This window comes from Lycorma delicatula, chromosome 4 (genome assembly GCF_047948215.1).
Source record: "Lycorma delicatula isolate Av1 chromosome 4, ASM4794821v1, whole genome shotgun sequence".
In the NCBI taxonomy this organism is placed as follows: domain Eukaryota; kingdom Metazoa; phylum Arthropoda; class Insecta; order Hemiptera; family Fulgoridae; genus Lycorma; species Lycorma delicatula.
In genome coordinates, this window is record NC_134458.1 from 43672351 (window position 1) to 43696267 (window position 23917).

At 27.3% G+C, this 23917-nt stretch overlaps 1 protein-coding gene across 1 annotated transcript in view; it reads right to left on the reverse strand.

Annotated features, from left to right (window-relative positions):
* Window positions 1-23160, reverse strand: part of LOC142323327 (uncharacterized) — a 41488-nt gene extending 18328 nt beyond the window's left edge. The window contains exons 1-8 of the mRNA XM_075362813.1: window positions 23011-23160; window positions 18061-20340; window positions 16392-16633; window positions 11336-11548; window positions 7653-7816; window positions 5229-5388; window positions 2304-2424; window positions 575-711 (exon numbers count right to left, since the gene is read on the reverse strand). Of these exons, the coding sequence (XP_075218928.1) occupies window positions 575-711; window positions 2304-2424; window positions 5229-5388; window positions 7653-7816; window positions 11336-11548; window positions 16392-16633; window positions 18061-20335 (3312 nt within the window). The 5' untranslated portion in view covers window positions 20336-20340; window positions 23011-23160. The remainder of the gene's footprint in view (window positions 1-574; window positions 712-2303; window positions 2425-5228; window positions 5389-7652; window positions 7817-11335; window positions 11549-16391; window positions 16634-18060; window positions 20341-23010) is intronic.
* Between the last annotated feature and the right edge of the window lie 757 nt (window positions 23161-23917).

The window sequence follows — 23917 nt, forward strand, 5'->3', positions numbered from 1 at the left end:
TTCTGTGTTTAGTTACAGAAATATAATATGCACTATATAATGTATTTCAACGTGAAAATAGGAAAATTTTTTTTTTTTTTTTTTAGTGAGTAAAAATCACATACACAATATGTCTGAAAAGTTCCTGAACTAAATAAAATAAAAATACAGATTTAAATTAAATGAATTTACTCAAATCAGCCCTCTACATACAACTCTTCTGTAGTTATACACATGTTACAGTGCCAGTAAAGCCTGTCAAATTCTCTGGAGAAATCACTTTGTGGGATCGCCTTCAACTGCTAGGTGCAGGCCCTTTAGATGGCTAGAATACCCATTGAAACATTTTTATCTTCAACTTGAGTTTTGGGAACAAAAAGTAGTCTGCTGGAGCCTAGTCGATTGAATAGGGCGGATGGGATAAGACAGTGATTTGATTTGCGACAGAATAATATGTTAAAACTGCTGCCATGTGTGCCAAGGCATTGTCATGCAAGAGAGGTCCATCGTATGCAATTTCGTCTGAGCTATGTAATTAATTATAAATAAAATAAATAAAGACATATAACCACAAATGAAAATCTGGATAATGCACCTGTTTCTTTGAAAAAGTTTTGCCACAATATGGACAAGGGCTGACTTCCTCTCTAGTATGCACACGTATATGTGCATTGCAAGCTCCTTTATCGCTAAATGTCTTATCACAATGTGAGCACTTGTATGGTTTCTCTCCTGCAAAAATAATTTTTTATTAAATATTGTAAATTATAACACAAAACCTTCATAAATCTTCATCATTATTATTGTTACTATACTTATACAAGACTTATAATCGTGAGAGAGGATGGTAATTCTGTAAGTCAAACCAAAGTTTTAAATTAATTCTTTTTAAATTGGATAATTTATACATTATACATATAGAGAGGATTAAAAATTAATTCTTTTATATAACATAAAATGTTTAACTTTAAAAAAGTTTTATTTTCCAGACAAACTACTTTTAATAGATTGACTATGTCAATGTTTCACTATATTACTTTTTAACTCTTACTATTCATTTTTGGTTCTTTCCCATAACAGTTGCATTATTGGCAAATAAAGTTTTAATGCACATTTTTATGATAATTTTACAAACATGAATAAATTTGTTTTTCCCCAAACATTGAATAGTTTTTGTAAAGAAAAAAAAAATTAAATATTAAAAATGGAAAAAATCTCTGAAATTATCTTTACATTGACAATCAAATGTTTATTTGCACTGAACTTTTATATAGATATTTCATAATTTTCACTTTTAAAAATTATGTTGAACAGATTGACCATTTCAAAACTATCGGCTAATTAAAAGGAAACAAAAAAAATGTTGAAAAACTCTTCAAACGTGCAAATAAAAGCCTACAAAATGAGTATTTCCCTCACATAAATACATAAAAACTAAATTAATTGATTTAAAATATTTATTTATCAAATTTAAAGCATGAAAACTTTTTTTTTATATTTAAGCATAAAAGAAATCAGTTTATTCACAGAATGAATGTTAACCAACAAAAAAAACAATTATGAATAGCCGAGCATTTGAACAATGCAATATTTTGTTAGCCTCCCACAAAGTAGCAACAATGTCTGAATACAGGCTGGAGAAATAAAGCTCTAAAGAAGTACAACAAGTAAGGTGTGAAGAGATAAAGTAAGGAGTGTGAAAGCAGAAGGGATTAGGAATGAATAGTCTGACAAAGAGAATTGGGAAAACTAGTATAATAGTTTGATTACATCAAAGCATTGGTGGGAGGGGGGAAGATATGAAGGCAGATGAAGATATGGGTGACAGGACAGCCAAAGGGAAAGGCAGAAAAGAACAGATAGAAAGATAGTGTTATGGAAGGGGTTGAGAACAAAAACAATATCAGGAAGGAAGTAGAAATAGAGAGCAACTTTTGGGCCAGGAAGAAGCAGATAAAGAAGTTTTTTCAATACCCAAATATAATAAACTGAATGGGGATCAGATACATACAATGTTTGTATGTATGAATAAATGAAAACATAAATGTTCGAGCAGTCCGTCTATGTAAATAAAATATGATCACCTTCATTACACTAATTATGACTAACAGAAAAAAGCACATCAATGTACTGATAAAAATAATTTTAAAAAATATTGTAAGCACATTAAGTTGCAAAATGAAAATTTTATAATAATGAATTGAATTTGCTTGAAAAAATTATTTATTGGAATGATTTTGATAAGCAAAAGGAGTTAAGTACGACTTCAAGCATTTGTTGTAAAACAGTACAACAAATTTTATATAAACATTATAATACATTACCTGTATGAATTCTAATATGACGAATCATATTTGATCGTTGCACAAACTCTTTCCCACAGTGTGGACATCTATGACGTGGTCCAGTGTGAATCTGCAGGTGCTCATTATAACTATCTCGTCTCTAATAATAGAAAGGATATATTATTACTAAGGGAACTATTTTGAAATTATAAAATTTTATAATTTATAACAAAATAAACACAGTTTGGTTCTGGTCTTACAAATAGCATTTTTACAGAAATTCTACCACTCACTTGACCAGAAAAATAAATCCTTCCTATATATATTTCCTTATGATCAAAATGTAGAAACATCAATTATTCTGCCTACAATCTTAATTAAAAATCCATTTAAAAGAATATAATTTATGACAACGATATCAACAATTGAGTATCACATTTGGTTATTACAAATTTTACAGGAATGAAAAAACACAGTTATAAAATCATATGTCTGAATCAGTTTATTGCAATGAAAACCTACAGCCATAACTTCCAAGGAAATGTTTTTTTTTAATTCCTGTTATCATGTAATGCGATATAATGTTATTTCACAGAAGTATAATATTTCAAGAATTGGCGAATGAAATCTCAGAAGTTTCTAATAATAAATTATAGTTCAGTAATAGTAAAAAGAATAATAAATTATAGTTTACTAATAGTAAAAAGATTAAAAGAGATGTAAAAAGTGTCTGAGTTGGTAAGTTCTGTTCGCAAAGTAACAAACTAGGTAGTTTATTTATTATTAACAGACAGAGGCAAAAGGATTAGCAAAAGTTTTAACAAATCGTCATATATTGTATTACCAATACTCATGATAAACTTACATGGCATGATCAATAGGTGGATGATATTATAGTTTTATTTTAACAATCAATAGACAAACAAGCCCAAGATAATATTAAAGAAATTAAATATATTTAACAGAAAAACTACAATTTACATAGAGAATGGAAATATAAAATACATTTTTTGAATATAAAAATATAAAGAAAAAATAGAAACAGATATGCAAGAATCAAATAAATAAAAATATTACTATAAATAATGAATGTATTAACCAGTTTGAATTTTATAAAATAATACTTAGACACAAAAACATGAAATGCCAGTATACAAACTAGCAGTTAACAGAATTTCACAGGACTGAAAATATTTTTCGTTGTGAACAGGATTCTGGTGAATGCAGGGATGAACTAGTGGACTATACAATTAAAAAGGAAAAATATGGTAGTGTACCAGAACCCCATTTCATTTTCAGCAGTGGATTGTACAGTAGTTTGTTAGTGAATTCGCAAGCACAAAATTTCTATCTTATGTATACTGGATTGTAAAACAATTTTCATATTTTAATTTTAAAAATCTTAAATTTAGGAACTGATAATTTACTTCAAAATTATTGATGAATTTCAGTACCTTAAAGTAATAACTTTTATAAGTAAACATAATTTAAATTAACCTAAATGTACTTTATTACTGTTCATTATGTAATTTAGTCTTTATAATAAGAAAAAAAATTGATTATTTTTTTTCAATTTCCTGAGCTTGGTGCTATACAGCTACTCGTGAAATCAGTAACTTTCTTGCCCTCACACTCACAAACCACTCCCAAACAATTTTGTTAATTTCTTCATTGCCAGTTTTTCACATATGCCTTTTATTTAACCATTCAGTTTTTAACTCGCTTTTATTTTTTTAAATTTCATAGATTTGAGTCTTACCTATGTCAAATTTTTCAACTGAGTTTTTAATGAACAGTTTATCTTTTTCATTGGGTTCAATTACTTTGCTTTTTGTAATACACAGTGTCCGGAAGAACACTAAACTAACAATTGCACTGTACAGTTCTGTACTTTAGGTACTGAACTGTAATATGGATCCATAAAAATAAAAAATTAAAATGATAAATTCAGCAAGTGAATGGAAAACAAAAATGCATACGCATGCGCGCGCACACACACACACACACAGTAAAGAAGAGTTTGTTGTAATGAATGAAAATTATACATGGATAAGTTACGTATAGTGGCATTACATAAATAATTTAAATAAAAATTGTGACTTGAGGTAAGGAGTGATGAGAGTGTATTAAGTTATGATTCACAGGGCAGTAATCATAAAGGTTAATTTACTGTAAGTAGCCAAAACAATGACTGTGTGCTGTCACCTGCACAAGGTTTTAATAGTCTCTGCCTGTCTGTTTGTCGTCACCTATTATGATTGGTGACGAGTTACTGAAAATGTAAACATCTATGTAGTGTTAAGTGTGAATTTATCAGTTACAAATCTGACATGACTAATTTTTATTTTTGTTTATGCAGGATAATTTGTAACATAGCATAGTACAGTATAATATATATAGTATGTATAATACTGTACAGTATATGTATTCTATTTTATATCGTGGAAAAATTTAGTACTGTACTTTATGTACAGCATTAAATGGGTATACATTTTTTTTTTCATAAATTACAGTACTGTAGATGTTTTTCAAAAAATATTTCAGTTAACTCATGAGATTTTTTCCATTTTCACATTAGCCAGGTCTCTGTTATTCCGGGAAAATTAACATCATGTCTTTGGTAAAATTCACAGAACCAGGGAAATTTTCTACTGTAGACAGGATTCCATTAAATCCAGGTTCTGTTAACTCAGGTTTTACTGTAATTCTAATCTAATTCTTTTTTATCACATTCTAATTACTTACTTTATAGCTAAAAGAAAAGAAATTGGCAAAATTTAAGGTCTGGAGTCAATAGTAATTAATGTCATATTATGACATACATAAAAAAGAAAAAAAAATTAAATTAAAGTAAATTTGACTGTCACTCAAAATTAATAGTTTAGAACAAAAATATAAGAATTTATACTCAATAAAATAATTTACAATTATAATTATAAAATACCTTAAAACAAATATACTTACAGAAAATTCCTTGTTACAATGTTCACATTTGAAAGCATCAATAGACATCAAGTGTACTTGTTTATGTCCATACAACCCAGATTTGGAAGCAAAACCTTTTCCACATTCTCGACAATGAAATATATTTTCCTGAGCATGATCAATACGATAATGTGTTTTTCTGAAAGCAAAAAGTAGCATGATCAATACGATAATGTGTTTTTCTGAAAGCAAAAAGTAATCATTTTTATATAGTAACAAAAAATCAATTTACTACATTATAGCAAGATTTTTTTAATAATAATAAATATCTTATAAATGATTTAATGATAATAAATACTTTTAAATATCTTTAGATTATCAATAAGTCATCACTGTGTTTTCAAAACGGAAAATCCACTATTCAGAATTTGAAATGACAAAATTTTATAAAATGTAGTCAGTGCACTGTGTTTTTAGTACCAACTGAAATTACCCATGGGGATAATACAGAAACATGAAGATTACAACAACAATGGGGATTAGCTTATTCAATCATCATTTCTGACAATTAGTTCTTAAATCAGTAGTGAAGATAATGAACTTTATGAAGAGAATTTATACATATTGACTTAGTACGCGTTTAAGATTAAAACTCAGTTTAACTGATTTATATTTAAAATGAGATGTGGAAAAACACACGTAATCTGAAATACGGAAGAGACCAGATGATACAGTGCTGGGATATGCAAGTATCTATTAGAATACTGTAAAAGAAAGATGCAATCAAATATATTTTAAAAAAAACTACGTGAGAAACCTGCATCTTTACAAAGGTAAGAACTGGAATACAGAGAAAGAGAATAAAAACAAATTAACTAATCATGAGCTAAGTCTTAAGTATTATGATCTAAGTTTTCAAAATTACTTACATGAAATTCTGTACAGCAATTATATACAGTTACAGGCTCACCTCTGATTTTTATGACATTTGGAATTTAGCTTTTTAGGACATAAGTTATTTGTTACAACTGAAATTATTCATTAGAAACGTCTTTCACCTGAATTACATCACTTTTAACACAGTACCCTCACCAAAAATTTCATAATTCAGCACTGTATAAGTGTAATATGCATTATTTTCAGACTAAATAATTGGCTTCAGTTAAATTATGTTAAAAATGATATTGGATTCACTTACGGCTAAATTGAGTTAGTTTAAGCTTAAGGTGTAGGTTTGGTAAATACTTTTGGTAATATACTTTATTTATGCAATAAATAACTTTGTTTAAATGAAATTTGATTTAGTTTAGTTAAATTTAGGTCAAAATTAAGGTTAGGTAGGTTAGGTTGGTTTGCAAGTAATTTATAAATTTGACAAAAATTTACTGTCATTTATCTGATGAAGTCACAAGACTTCTGCTCAACTTAACCTTAAGCAAATCTAACCTTATTCTTAACTAAATTTGACTGAAACCAAGTTGTTTAGACAGCAAATAATCTATATGACATGCGTAAGTGCAAAATAACAAAGGTTTGGGTGCAGGTATTGTATAACTTATTAGACATAGCTTGAGTGAAAGGCATTTCCAACAAATAATTTTAACTGTAACAAATAACTTAGCTCCTAAATAAGGTATATTCCAAATTTTATCAAAATTAGAGGTGAGTCCATAACTGTATATAATGCACCTTCTGTGCAAAAATACTATGAATATCAGTCTGGCATCAGACTCATATTATTAAGTTACAAAAATCCACACAAATCAAAGATGAAAAAATATGTAAAATATTTTCAAACAGTCAATGTAGACAATGCAATTTTTCATTATAAATATCTTCCACTAGGTTATAAGGAAAAACTTACAGTAGGACTACAAGAGGAACTTCCTATATAAAATAAAAACACATCATCAAAACCAGTCTATTTGGTGAAGACTAAGACTTGAACTTAAGAACTTTTAGTTGACTTCAATAAAAGAAAGTTCTCAGTTCAACCCAATTGATATTTTTTTTCTTTTATTTATGCTCAAGATTTAATTGATTAGGGAATAAGAATAGGAAAATCTTTGCTCAGCAAGCACCTCAGCCACTAGTTTTGCTCTTTATGGAACCTACAAAACAAGAGTCCCTGGACAATTTTACAAGTATACAGGATAAAACACTACAATACACTAAACTCCAGCAGTAAAGTGCCTGGCCTGCTGCTGCCGATTACCAGATGACCAACTCCTGCGGCACTTGCCCAGGGAAGAAGAAATAAAAGGTGATGGGAAGAGAAAGGGGATGATCAACCTGCAGAGGGTCTACCTTTGTTCAGGACATAAGTAACTTACCCGATCAGAGGCTTCTACTCTCTCTGGGCTGAATTGAGAACTTTCTCCTATAATTTAATTCAATTAAAAGCTGTCCATATTTTAACAATTATTAACAAATAAATAAATAGGTATATAAAATAAAACAAACCTAGCATCCTTAGATTCAAAAAACTTTTCACAAAGGCGACACTTAAACCTCAATTTATTAGTTTGATGATGCTTCAACTGTGTGTGGATTGATAATGCACGTTTACTGTAAAGAGTCCTTCCACATTCTTCACACTGATATGTTTGATTTACACGATGCTGTGTCTAAAACAAAATAGTAGTAAATAAGTATTCTTTGTTAAGCTGCTACCTGTACTTGGAGGAAAATTTATAGGGTAACCTGGGGAATTCAATTGAATTTAGTGTAACACAGAATTTTCCATTTAACTAATTGCCCATCAAACAAGAATAGAGAAAAAGTAATTTGTTTTTAACAAAAGTTCTAAAATTATTATAAATGACAACACAAAAATAATTCAAAACGTATGTTTGGTTTAAAAATATAACATTTACTGGATACATTTGACTAAATTAATAAACAATTTCTATTGGGCAACTCTAACAAATGAACAAAAGTAATTATAGTTAGCCATCAAATAATTGAATACGTTTATTTTAATTAGTCTATTTTTTCTTTTATGACAGTATAGCTGTGGAGATAGAGGCCGTCAAGTAATTCCTAATTCTTCTACTAGTGCTAGGCTATTATTTGCATATAATTTATTACACAAGTATAGTTTATTTTTATTCATTAAATTTCTTTTTAATCCTTAGTTTTTTTAATTATTTGTGGATACAAAATAACAATGAATATTTAAATAGAAATGAACTAATATTAAATAAGAAAAAAAAGACAGGATTCAATGAACTTCTAAATAAATATAATAAACATGGATACAAATAAACAGTAATGCACTGTAAATTTTAAGTAATTACTGTCAATGAATATTTATCATGGAATTAATCTGACAGTGATTTATATGGTCAACTATCTTTGGTGTACATGCTTTGAAAACCCCTTTTAAGAGTGCTAACAAATTAAATGCAACAGTTAATCGCAGTCTCATTATATTAAATATTAGATATGGGATTATGCTAGGTGACTAATAACGATCTAATTTACAAAAAAATATTGAAAGATCAGAAAAGTGTCATTAGATCACAGTTAAATATAAAATCATTTAGGTAGGTTTTTAGTCACTAAGTTTACTGACAGTTCCTAACTTGTACATATATGACACAATTATGCATTTAAAACGTTACACCTTAAAAAAAAATGAAAACATCCATGATCATAATATTCCTTTTAAAGGGTAATATTCACAGTGAGAAATATATTTTTCAATAGTCACAATCATATATAAGTGGGTAAATTAATATAAAAACTTCCAAATAGAGTAACAGATTGAACTTATGAAAAATCATTTAAAAAGACATTTTTAATTGATAATGAATTCAACTAATGAACTTTTTTCTCAGAAAACTAGGTCAGTTGTATTAAATCTGGTGGTGGTAGTAGTAGTAATAGTAGTTGTTGTTGTAATAGTAGTAATAAACATATAGTAGTTATATTATGATTGGATATTAATGAACATTAGATGCTTAACAGAACTAAAATAAATACATTTTAATGTTTTGTTTCTTTATTAAAACACAAATTACAATATATATATAAAATTTTTATATATTTATATAAAATATTTTTATATTTTATAAATATGATAAAGAAAACATGAATAATTTGGTTACAGTTTTTAAAAAATAAAAAAAATATGTATGTTTGTGGCATTGGTTGACACAGGTATTAGCTACTAATAAATCACAACATAATGTAGCTACAACAACTAATTTATTAAATCTGGCTTCTGCAGTTGGGCATTCTAATTTCATTCTTACTACATATTAATCAATTTCCAATTGATTATCCAAACAACTTATGCAATGGCATGCTACTCTCATGTGCATCAGTTTGTATGAGATGGAGTCATTATGCTCTACATAACATTTTTGAAAAAAAAAGTATAATTAATGTCTTCATTAGTTTTCTAATAAACTAATCTAAGGATTATCTGTAACCCATTTCAGAGAATATAAATGTAAATGTAATAATAAAGCCTCTTAAAAAGTTTTCATTTAACTATTTTGTATGGCTGTTTAATTGAGGCCAATATGCTTTGCCAAAATATAGAACATATCTATACATTTTATGACTGTTTTTTTAATAATGTCATCTTTTTCAATAAATCATTTTTATCCTAGAAATTTATTATTTGATCCCTCTTCAATACTGTTAATATTTGTTTCCTACCAAAATATGATTTTTAATTTGAATGTAAAATTGTAAATTTACTATATATTACAATAATCAATGGCTAAACATTAGTAAAATTAATTATCTGTTAAAATAAATTAATAGTAATTTCAGTTTACAAACCTAGATGCTAATGGTGAACTTACTATAAGAGATGTAATTTTATAGGTATGGATTGAATTTTCTGTTATGTATACAAGTATATTTACAATCAAAGCAAGAATTACTTAAATTGCATTTTTCTTACAGACCTGTACTCTTTCAAAATGAAGTGTGAACTACATTTTTAAATACCTTAAAGATTTTAAGTTCAGATCTTCAAAAATTTACAGCAATAAATTCTGTTTATAACTTATAAAAATATTTAAAAAAATTTGTTACTAAAAAGCAACAATGCTTTATTTTAGCATAATTTCAGATCTACAGAGATCAGTGCATCGTTTCCTACAGAAAGGGTACATTTAATCTAGTGCTTTACATATAAAGCAAGTGATATATAAGTAACACTCACAAAACAAAGGGATTGCTTTCTCTGAAATTAATGAAGTTTAATAAACAGGTAGTCCCTGTAGCGAACAGAGTAAAAGTATTGCTCATAGGGCAAAATCAAAAGCATTATGGGGGTATTGACAGCTGCTGTGCATAAGTATATCTGGCTCAACAAAGGTTCCAGGAAACTACTTCAATCTTATTTTCTTTAGTAAGTCTGGCATGAGATGTATGTTCTTCAGATTGGATAAGCCATTTTTACAAATGACTTGTGTTTAGAAACAGGTCATCTACAACCATCAGGTTATGATTCTCAATGTATACATAAAGAAATTAAACTAGCAAGAAAATAAACTTTAAAAAAAAATTGTTAAAATTGGAATTTTTAACCTAATTCAGTAAGGCTGTATATATAAGCAGATCTTAATTAATTCAATTACATTAGTTAATTAATGTAAGCTAACTGGATTGCAGCGATGTGAAATTCAATCATCATTTTTCCTGTATTCAAAGAAAAATAAAAGATATACAAATAAATGCTCATAATGCTTCTTCCATTCATTTTACATTATCTAAGAAAAGTTTAATATATTCCAGTAATCTTTTCCTTTTGCTATATTCTTTGCAGCAGCATAGATAAATATGCAGTAGTTATATTCTATGCTACTGCATAGAATATAAATCTATGCAGTAGCATCTATTCTATGTAGTAGCATAGAATATAAATCCTTTCAGGTCACCCACTAGTCCTCTAATGCTGAAGATGTCTAAGTTCTTGTTAAATGCTGCACAATCATTGAACATTTCCAGTAAAGAATGACATTGAAAAATTATTAATGTAAAAAAAGAAACACTATTTCAATCTGTAAGTAATCTATTTGAAACTTCTGAAGCACACTTAGGACTAACAATAAAAAATTGTAAATAAACCAGAATGAAATACAGACATATGATCCTGAATAGAAATTTATTTATATGCGTACCTTAATATGATCATAGAGTGATTTTTTATTTTTTAGAGGACTGTGGCAATGAGGACACCGGAATACAACACATGATGGATGCCAAGTGCGAACATGTTGATCCAATAGTTTGAATGTAGGAAACAATCTTAAACATTGTTTACATTTATAAGATATATAAGAATGAAGTTTTTCTTTCGGATGACAAACTTTTAAGTGGCGATTCATAGATACCTATAATGAAACAGAAAAAAGTTATCAATGCATATAAACAGAACAAAAATCATTAAACAAAAATTAATATATAATTATATTAAAAAAGTATTATTTAATTATTTTCAAAAACAATTATAAAAAAAAAAATCAGTTAAATACTTTTTTGTAAATCAGAAACAGTAGTTTTTAACACTTAAAGCATGTTTATATCCTTCTATATACATCGCGCTTATATCATAATAGTTTGTTAGAACACTTACTACATTGACAATATTTTTACAATGAGTAACTATGAAAACCTGTCCAGGTCAAACTCCAAGCACGATCTAACAAACAGAAAAACTGCTAATTTGTTTGTATTATGTAATTTTCAAATTTATTAATAAGTTAAACTACTGATCAAAGAGATTTTTTATAAATCAAAATTTGAGCTGATGCAGAAGGGTGGTTAATTTTAACACTTTAATTCCCAGATACATATAAATACTGATTAGAGATACGATAAATACCTACAATCAACAATAAAAGATTGTACTAACACTTGTTAATTTAGCAATTTGAATGTTCTATGGTGAAATTAACCATAAAATTTCTTCAACTGTATAGACTATTATTTTTGCTATCATTTATTATTTTATAGGTTTTTATGCAAATACCTATTGAAACTAATGAATATGTACATATAGTAAATGAAAAGCTGAAATAAATAAAAATACTAATTTTTAAACATACTATCTAATGTGTTTTCAACCCTTAAAAATGAAATAATTTAATTACTGATGCAAGTCTAGTATCTGTATTAATTTTGCTTTCATCAATATATACTGCAGAAGACTGTAAATGTGGTCTATGATTATCTATTTGAATAAAATATATAATCTATTTTTCAATGACAAATGATTTTTCTTCCTTTTTTTAATACAGTCTCAATAAGTGTAACATAATTTTACAATAAATATTTCATCTTTAATTCAAATTTAATTAAATCTAGTCTATACAATATACTAAGTTAGTATGCTCAAATATTTTTTATACCAACATTATAGATTATTATCAATTTTATAGACAAAATAAAATTCATGATCTCAGGACTATTAAACTGAGGTGATGATAAGAATACATATTTATAATAACTGGCTTTCATGTTTTATCTTTAAACTATTATTATTTAATTATATTAATATAATCTTATCCATAAAATAAACATATTCACCAAATAACTGAAACTGAAAATAATTTCTATATATATAGTAAAAATTTGGTAGTATATAAAATCTTAACAATATGACAATTAAACAATCTTATGACAATATTGCAATCTTAATGTGACAACTAAGCATATTTCTGGAATGATTTACAGAATTCTAAAGCAAAAGACGAGAAGAGAAATTAGACTTCTTAAAAGAGAAATTAGAGTTCTTATAGAAATAAGAACTTCATAAAAGTTACATGGAAGGGTCATTATACAAAGTCAAAGTGTACCAACAAAGGTGCAAATATGAACATGTTAACTAGGATAAACTATGACAGAATGGAATTTAATGTCATCTAATACTATATAAAAGCCATCAGTAATTTTAACTGTCATCTAGACGTAGTAAAAAAAAAGCTGTAGAATGAAACACTAATTACATAAAAATACAGTCATGGTACAGATTTTCCACATATCTTGATAAAAAGGAGAAAAAAGCACTGCACTCTCAATAGCAGCAATTTTATTAATACACAAATAAAAAATATAATGGTTCATGAACTGCACTGAACCAGATATGATATAGATCTGCATTAATGATGTAAAAATAAGAATAAAAATACAATGTTCATGTAGTCACATCAGTTAGAAATGTAGAAAATTACAGACGCTTTGCACATTTTCAGACAAACCATGTCTGCACAGTGACAAGACAAGAGTATGGTTTCTGAAATGTAACTTTTCAAAGATCAGTATTAGGTAACATCATAGGCAGAGCACACTTCACTACTGTGCTGGAAAACTTTATAAATGGCGACTTTAATAAGCAAGCTATCATAATTAATAAGCACCATCTGTCACATAGATTATAAATTTTTTTTTTAAATTTAAGTAAAAATAAATAAATTAAAAATTGTTGATCAACCTTACTATTATGAGCAATTATAATAAGTATTATCCATAATAGTAAAGCTACATTTATTTTACATTAGTATGTGGAAAGATGGCAGTTATGCGACTCCAATTCTCATCCACATTCCAACAAGAATTATTAGTTTTGTGAAATATTATCAAGAATCACTTTAAAATGTGCACCAGTAGCATCTATGGATTTAAATTTTATGAAATCTAAATTTTTTTATCAGAACAATAACAATTTTTAAAAGCTCCAAACCCATAAGATTATTAAAATTGGAATTATTACAACATAGTTTAGCTAACGGTAACATGTCTGGTCTTTGATCTTTACCACAGAATGCACTATAGCAGCATCTATTACATCTATGTTTGCCAGTTTTTGTGTTCTACTATAAAAATTAAAAAAAATAGAACCTAATGTTCGAAGTAAAGACATAAAAGTAAATATTGATTATAATATTATACTTAAAATACCCACATACGAGTTTTGATTTGAGCAATCACTTTGATTTCAAATAATGTAAAAACAACATTTAACTCCACGATCCATTTTTTGTAACAAAAATTAATAACCCATTTTTAAGAATTTCTACAGCAATTTAGCACATATTAGCATTTAATACAACAGTATGTGAATAAATTGAAATGAAAAAAAGATTTTCGCATATTTAAAACTAGAATTACTTTTTTCCTCTGCTAATTACAGACCTAAATCTAATTAAAACTTAAATCTTTTTTTAATGATTATACCTTTAAGTGAAAAGAGTCATTTTTGAATGACAAAATTTTTGGATATGATGCAAGGATCATTTAGCTATAACAGCTAAAACAAGTAATATTTATAATCTTGCATCTAACTGTTTCAAATAATTGTTTTACTGAATTTTTTCCCTAGATGTACTTATAGGCATAATATTCCAATTAAATATTAATATAATATGTTAAATAAAAAAAAGAGGTTAATGAAATTAATTTTTAACTCTAATTTCTCACATAAAATAAATTAAATCCAAAATGCCATGTGTATTACATAAACAAAATAAGACAATTCAAATTTTGATTCAGAAATAACATTTTAGATAGCAACTAAAAATATAAATAAATAAGGTAGATGACAAAACGTAAAACAAGTATTTTTTTAAATATTCATCGAAAGATTCCATGCTTTGTGCATAAAATAAAGTAAATGCAAATAAAAGCAAAAATATTCATACTGGATACGACAATATGAATTGTTATTTAGATATATTAATAAATTTCAGAAATTTGTTTGATAAACTGCAGAAAGAAAAAAGATTTATTTGTTAAATGTTATGCCCATAATGCATAATTAATTAAATTGTAAAACAAAAACCCACTTAGTTATTAATTTCAGCACTTATTATGAAAATGTCATTATAATGCACTAAAATTCTATTCTTTACAACACCTAACAAATTTTTCTTGATCCAATAATATATTACATAAACTTTAAATTATTATATAAGAAATTACGGTGTTATCAAAACAACTAAATAATAATATTTCATTGTGTACAAATAGAAACATGATACTTCCTCATTATAATCCTTTATTTAGTTAATCACTCAAGAAACTACATCTAGACAGAAACTTCACAACTGCTGCATTATGTATTCCAACAAATACTTTTCTTTAAATATATGTTTTCTTTAAATATATATCTTTCTTTAAGTAATATGTTACAAGGGCATGAACTTATAAATTTCTTTATTTTTTGTAATTAGAACATTTTTTTAAAAAAAACATGATCCAAACTTGAGTTTTCTAAGCAAATTTATAAAAGAAATAATGCAGTTTTATTTTTATATTATTAAATGGAACAATTTTTAATATTAATATTTGTATATATTCTTAAAAACGCATAATTAATTTAATAAAATTTAAAAAATGTTTGTGGTAATTTTTCTCAACAGCATCAGCCTAAACTCAAAGGTCTAATTTTGCAACCCAACAGTTGTAAGTGCATTGTAAAGACAGATGATAACAGAAGTGGGTTGGATATGACCTTATAAAAGAGAAAATTTTCTATACACTCTCATTTTTCCCTTTTGTTATCTTGAATCCCACCCAAATTGAATCAAATTAAGGAAAATCCCTTTTTAAAATCTTTTTTAGAAATACTTCATACTTTAACAAAAATAATGAGACCTTTTCCACTATAGGACTGCAATCCTTAATTTTTTTTCCTTTTGGTTATGTTGATAAATATACGATTCATCAGTACACAGAATCAACATAATCTAACCAAACATAACCTATGCTCGCTTCACTCATTAACCTTGTCAAATTAACATTAAATATACAAATTATACACAAATTATAATTATATAACAAAAGTAAACTAAATAAAATAATTACAAATGCTACTTAAAGACAATATTTTATACCCGACTTCTACAGAAAAAATTTAAGCTATGCAGTCCTATAGTGGAAAAGATCCAAATAATATTATTTCTTATATTTATTGAGTTTAATTACTTTCTGTTTAAAAATATGTTTTTACTACATTATATAAAAACATATTAAAAAAGTACACTAAAAAATTTTAAGGCTCTAAAAATCAAATCTCAGAAAAAAAAAGAGAAATTAATTAGATTTTTAAACACAAGAATGATCAAAGCAGACACAGTAATATCTGCTTATGATTAAGAATGATGTTGAGGCACTGTTTCCCCAAAAGTAAACAACAAGGTTCTTTTTCACTTATAATATTCATGATTTTATACTAACCTTTCTCAATACAGTCTCCGAGCAGACATGGCATTGTACGATACTTATTTCAGCATGTTGTTCTCTTTCATGAGAATGACATTCAGACGCTCTCCAAAAAAACTGATGGCAATGTCGACACTGATAAGCCAAAGGACCCGAAGGAGATGTTTTAATCCAATCAGATCCATGAGATACTATGACATGTTCTCGTAGTAAACGTTTTGACATCCAGCCCATCATACAAACAGGGCAGACTAAACCTAGATTTTGATTTTAAAATATAAACATAAAATAGAATAGAATAATTAACAACGGTGGGTATTAATCAGTAACCTGCATTTGGCAATGTACACCAAGAAAGTATTCTTAGTTGAGTTATAGACTTATAGCATTAAAAAAATTTAAATGACTTAATTTCTGCATAAATGTAACCATGCTTTCCAGATATTTTTTTTGATCTATTATCACTACTACAACCAGAATTGCAGGTGGTTATTATTAATGGCAATCTTTTTGCATTAGTTATGAACCAGTTTACTAAGTGAAATATGTAAATAATACTGGGTATTTACAATACCACTATGATGCTGTATAACAGCTCCTTATAGATCTGGAAGCACATCTATACATCTATAAAGCAGGTAGTACTTTCCATTACTTACTTTAAAACTACAAGAAAATTCTGTCAAAAACAAAAATGAATACAATAATTCTTTTTTTTAATTTTGTTTTTAAGAAATAAAATGCAGCTTTATTAAAATTAATTAATGATACTTCTTACATACCAATTTATAGTTTACAAGAAATAAATATAAACACTTTAGAAATATTTAAAACAAAATACTTATATTATTTTTATTACAAATCCGTTTTTGAAATAATAGCATACGAAAAATTCATGGATTTTCAAAGATAAATTTTTTACATAGTAATGAAAAACAAGAGGCAAGAAGTAGAATGTGTAAAAAGAAGCATCCAGGCCACAAACTCAGTTGATATTGGGAGTCACCTGTTTTACACAATTCCTCAGTGCCATAAAGGTTTAATTATAACTGAGCTTTCTTTACAACAACTCACTGACTAACATGACCACAATTTTGGGCTGATATTTTTGCATAAAAAGATCAAAATCATGAATTTCTTTAGTAGATAAAAAATAGCTCATATTTCTTTAATAAATGTAAATATTAAAGAAAATACAGCATAAAATGGTCATCTACACAAAATAGTCCTCAAGTTCTGCCGAAGCCAATTAATTTTTTGATGGGTTGGGATTAAGCAAATATCTCCAGTCATCAAATTTAAGTCTTTAGAGGTAACAAGTAAATTGTAATTCAATGGACTTTGAAGAAAACATTTAACCCACAAAATTGATAATACTGAATTACTGCCTTTTAATGAAAATGTAATTTTATATTTATGTAAAAATATCCAAAACATCATCAAACTGCACTGCTACAAATATTTATGCATCCTAAATAAATTTTTACTATACAAATATTAATAATTAAATATATCAAGTTGAAGTTCATGTTGGTTTGATGCTTTTGCAACTCCATCAAATTATTATTAATAAATAAACAAGTTCAGTTCTATAACATGTAAACACAAAATTAATGCCTTATAGTAATTGTGAATCTTCAGAGAAATAGAAATAAAGTGATAACAAAAATTGTTTAAAACTCACCAGGCTGCATTTTAATTGAAGATTCTGATTTAGACTTGTTAAATTTAAATACAGTTGACAGCTTCTGTCCATTGAAATTGCAATTGAAACCATGCAATGTTTTCATATGTTTAATTAACTCTCTCATTCCTTCATGGGGATCAAACTTTCCATCACAAATTTCACAATAGAATCCTTTAATTCCAACTTCCATTCTATTAAGTCCAGGTAAGCTTTTACTGTTGAGGGAACTGGGACGTCTTTTACTAACCAACAGTTTCTTAAAACCATTAACAGTATCATTTGGAAGGGCAAGCTTTGAATCATCACTTCCACTTGCTAACTCTACAAGCAATTCATCATCTGTATCTATATCACTTGTGTCTGTTACTACACACTCAACCTCGCACGGATCCACTTCAGCTTTAACATTAAATAAATCATACTTTAAAATACTGGTAGGTCTACTAATATTGTTACTACTATCATTGTCATCCTCCTCGTCTTCATCTTCCTCCTCATCATCATCTACATCCTCATCATCATCATCTACCTCCTCATCATCATCTTCCTCATCATTTTCATTTTCATCTTCATCTTCTTCATCAGTATCATTTCTATTTTTATCAGCTTCTTCTTCTGAGCTACCCCATTCTATTTTCACACTTTCATTTGATGAATCTGAACACTCTTTTGATTTTTTTAACATTGATTTACTCTTCAATTGTCTTCTGGGAACCTTTTTTGTACCGTTTGTTCTACTACGTAGATTATTTGACCTTTCATTTAACTCATTTAATTCAATAGCAGGATTCAAGTCTTGCTCATTTATACAGTACGTGTTGTCATCATCACTGAATTCTAAGACAGAATTTTCATTCTTAATCGGTAATAGTGTAACATCTGTACTAACATTTGATATTTCTGAAGTAATATTATTAATATTACTACTACTATTTTGACAATGTACTTCAGCCGATGCACTCTCAGCCATTGAATCTGGTTCTTTCTTAAAAAAAATCTCATCACTGCAATTGTTTTTAGAATGTACTGTAGGGATAGGGTCATCTTCTGGTTCATCTTCCGGTTCAGTTTTACACACAACTAATTGTTCGGCAGATTTCTTCAGATTATTCAACTCCTTTAATTTTTTATGTAAAGTACTTGTTTCTTCTAAAAAAATAATAACGCATCTTAACGAGATACTATGGAAATTAAAATGAGTAAATAGATCTACAGAATTTGTTATTTCTAACATAAAATCTGCACTGCAAAGATGACATTGTAAATTAATGCTTCTATCATTAAAATTTAATTTAAAAGAATTTTCTAACAAAGACATTTCACCAAAGTTTCTGTTATTGGATCGCAAGTATTTGTGATTATTCTGTAAATGTTCAAACATCATCCCATCACTGCAACGAACATATGAAGTACAAAAACTACACTGTTTGACGTCATGAATAGTAAGACAATGTTCATTAAGTCCAACTTCATTATCAAATACTACTTTATTTGAACAACCCAGCATACAAGGAAACTGACTATGTTCTTGTGAAACATGATCATCCCTACTAAAATGACTATCAAAACACTTTAAACAAAACTTACATACAGAGGTATTTAGGCAAATAATATTGTGAGCAGGTAGAGGTATTAAATCTGAACAATCTGTACATGTCGGAAGACTGTGAGGTAGATCAGTTTGCTTCCCTGAATTTCCTGTTGTTCCTGGAACAACAATGTCCAAGTCTTGTGCCATCAATCTCTGAGCTAGATGCAACACAGAAACATGGTGGTATTCTTGAAAATGACTAATAACAGCAGTCTTCTCCTGATTAATTCCGCACATATTACACCGATAGTACATACTAGACTTATCCCAAGCTGATACAAAGTCATTTGAAAAAGTAAAACCTTTATCCGAAACAAAATGAGTTTCTGTAATATGCACATAAACATTCTGCTTACCACAAAATTCATAAAAACACAAAAAACAAGAATACAAGTCGTGTAATTTACTTCTATGGCTTTTAAATTCTCCAAATGTTACCATATCTGTGTTACACATATCACAACGAAACTGAGAATGAGCTGAACGTTCATGGCATTTAAATGTATTTAGTGTAAGAAAAACCTCAGAACAAACATTGCACATTTTACACCCATGATTCAATACATAATGCAAAGATAACAAACTGGAAGAAGAAAACTCCTTATGACAGAGGTCACATACATCTTTATTACTAATTGTGACTGTTTCATTTTCAAGTGTCACATTCTTTGCTTTATTCATTTCCTCTGAAAAAAAAAACGAAAGTAGGTAAGCAAGAAAATTATATTGAAATAAAAAAACATATTTAATTAAAGTACTTTAATAAAAGAACACTAACAAATATGAAGAAAACAACTGTTTAAAGTCTTACTAAAAAAGACATTTATACATATTGTTTTAGGCAGTTTAACTGCAAAGTTTAGTTGTTTAACTGCAAAAAAAGGCTCTAATTTTTATGCTATTTATATATGTTTATAAGTGAGTCAATTAAGAAACCTCTAAACACTGCCACACAAGTAAAATCATTTAGTGTACATAGAGGAAAAATGGGAATATGTAAAACAAATTGTTAGGGATGTAGGATGTAGAGGGTATACCGAAATGAAACGACTAGCACTAGATAGGGAATCTTGGAGAGCTGCATCAAACCAGTTAAATGACTGAAGACAAAAAAAAAAAGAGGAAAAATGATGATTTCAACATTTTGCTTTTAAAGATAAATTTCTAACATAAAAATTGCATTCCACAATACAAAAATATTTTATATAATATTTATAAATTTGAAGATGAACTTTTACAAACCAATTTTATGAACAGTATGAAAAAACTTCTTCAAAAAATATTTATAGAGACAAGACATTTAATCAGCCTAATTATATTGTACTAATAGACCTTGGAAATCATAAAGGCTTTCATGTAATTTTTAATTAGTAGTAATGAATTGCAAAAGGTAAATACTAATGCTACAAACATAATAAGTATGGTTTTACTATATAATTATAAAAACAAACTATAATTTGATTATAAATGTGAAATTATTTTTAACACCACATTTAATCATTCCAATACAATATTTTGCAATAGCAATGTTAGTATACACCTGGGTTAATAATATATCTTTCAATAAAAGTTAAGTGTGCTAAGTTTTATTTCATTTACTTCTTAAAACAAGCCAATTCCAATAAATTGTTTTCAGATGATGTGAATTTAACTAAATAGTTTCTGGGAAAAAATATGGTTGGTGACCCTACAGCAAAATATTTTATATACCATAAAGAACATAAATACTTTCGTCTCAAAATTCAGTGAATATTATAATTATGAAACTTAGATATATAATATAAATACTAATGAATGAAATAGACATGATTAATGATAATAAATTTGATTTCTATTAAATTAACTCAAGAGCAGAAAAAAGAATCTGTTCAGAATGACAAATACGTAAAATATGTATGGCTGATTTTTATAACAAAACATTATCAATAACATTTTAATATTTAATTTGAAGTAATTTATGCAAAAGCACAAATTTTTAACTGATTACAATTTTAATAATGCTCACCAATAAGTAATATGGTAAAATAGCAAAATGATAACATATAAATTATTTACTTATTTGAGGAAAAATCAATAATTGTCTTTTACAAGAATTTTTCATGCTGATTTTGAAATAATGCTGTCACTACTTGAATGATTGTAACCATAACTAACATTTATTTAAGTTCTGAAGCTAGACAGCATGAATGATGTTTTTATATACACACACATCATTTTCATGTTTTTGTTCAATTGGTTTTCTAACTCAGAAAATATTCCATAAGGTTATCAAAATATACAATCAACTATAATTATATCTTATATACATAAAAAAGATTTCTATTTCATTAATATCTGTCCATTAGTTTCTTTCACTAAAAATACAAAAACCTAACAATCACTTGTTAGAGAAAAGTAATGTATGCACTGGCCATATTAGTAAGTAAAAGTACTTGAAAGGTTAGAGGTTCAGTAAAAGAATCTAGTAAATACATTACTGATTTAAAAAATGTTAATGCAAATTCTAAAAAATCTGGTTTTTGCAAGGATAGTTAGTTATCAGGGTCGTTAGATAGAGAAGTTTTACAGTTCACTGTAACTAACAAAGAGCTTTTTGTAAAACTAATATTCCTACTGTATGCAATATTCTACATTACACAACCTTATATGTCAACAAATACATCTAAGTTAATAAACTGTTGAATTATGTAAGCAAAAAAAAAAAATCACAACTAAACTCACTCTTAAGTTCATATTTGTTTTTTTTACCTTCACGAAAATGATAACTAATTGTACATCACACAGAAATTTGAAGTACTATTTTACTAGCGATAGGTGTCATTCACAACCTAACCTTACAATATTCATACAACTGTCTACACAATTAAATAGTGTTACACTACTTTTAGTTCTGATGTGGTTAACTTACTTCTCTTAAAATTATCTACAAATGCAACACATACAAAGCTTGGAATTCTATTAAATTAACAACCAAAAGATCAAATTACTAAAAACACAGGTATATTAAAAAATTTAAATATAGAAAGATGAATGAAAAAAAGAGAACGGGCAACTAACTTTTAAGAAATATATTTATTAAATACTGTTCGTACTATCACTTCATTCATCACAAAAAGTAAACTACATTTAAAAACCCAACAGAGGTTAATTATTTGATTATGACCGTTTCGTAAATCATTCAACTTCGTAACACACGAACAACTGTAATTATATATTTACAAAAATGTCTCAATGAAATGAGTTTCTACGTTTAAGTACAAATGTTACCATATCAAAATTAGCATTTCAATACAGCTACATTATATACTGACAGCTCATAAGTGACAGGTACGAAGTACCAGTGGACGATATGTTACCTGCAATTTTAAATAATACGTAACCGTTGAACAAATCAAGTTTACTGTTATTACGTTTTCATTTTTCGAAGGCACTTCCTTTTTTTAAGAAAAGCGGCGATTACACTTAAATCAACATACAAACTTAATGTTTACATGGTTGGTCTTTTATTAATTTTATATAATTCCTGAAACCAGTGCCACTTTGATCGCATTAATGTGGTTTCTCCCCATTATTAATAATACTAGCATTTATTAAAGTTATTTTTTTACAAGTCTTGAATGCATTATATAAAAAATTATGAACCACTACTTATTTGCTTTAAATAAATTCAGACAAAAGAAATGCATTATATTTTAAATACAGACTGAAAATCAGGCGGGAAAATCAGAATTGTTTAAATTTGTAAATGGCGACGAAATCCAAGTGAAGAATACTGGGTTAAGTTTGTTTTAAGAATGTAGCTTTGAATATTGGCATAATTAATTTGATGACCAGTTGGTTGAAATACAAATTATAAGTTTGTATAATGTGAGTTCACCATGCACCTCGTTTTCATTTTCAAATTATTTCAAAGCATTCAAAGGCTTTTTTAATCAAAATTTCACCTCGTAATCAATGAATGGCCATTCTGGTTTCTAATCCTCATTCAATCACAAATAAAGATATGTAATTAATAAATTTAGTTACATAACGTCAAAAACAGGAAAACAGTTCTTTGAAGAAATTTGCCACACAGCCTTTCCAAAAATAACAAAACAAAAATTTTATACACCTAATTATTGAACACTCCTTCCCATAAATTAATCAGATGCATAAAAAAAATCTTTTAGACAAAAAATATAGATTTGAACCCTTAAATAAAAAACTGGTCAATTGAGATAAAAAAATTCAATACACGAATAATTTAACAGCAACATTTAACAA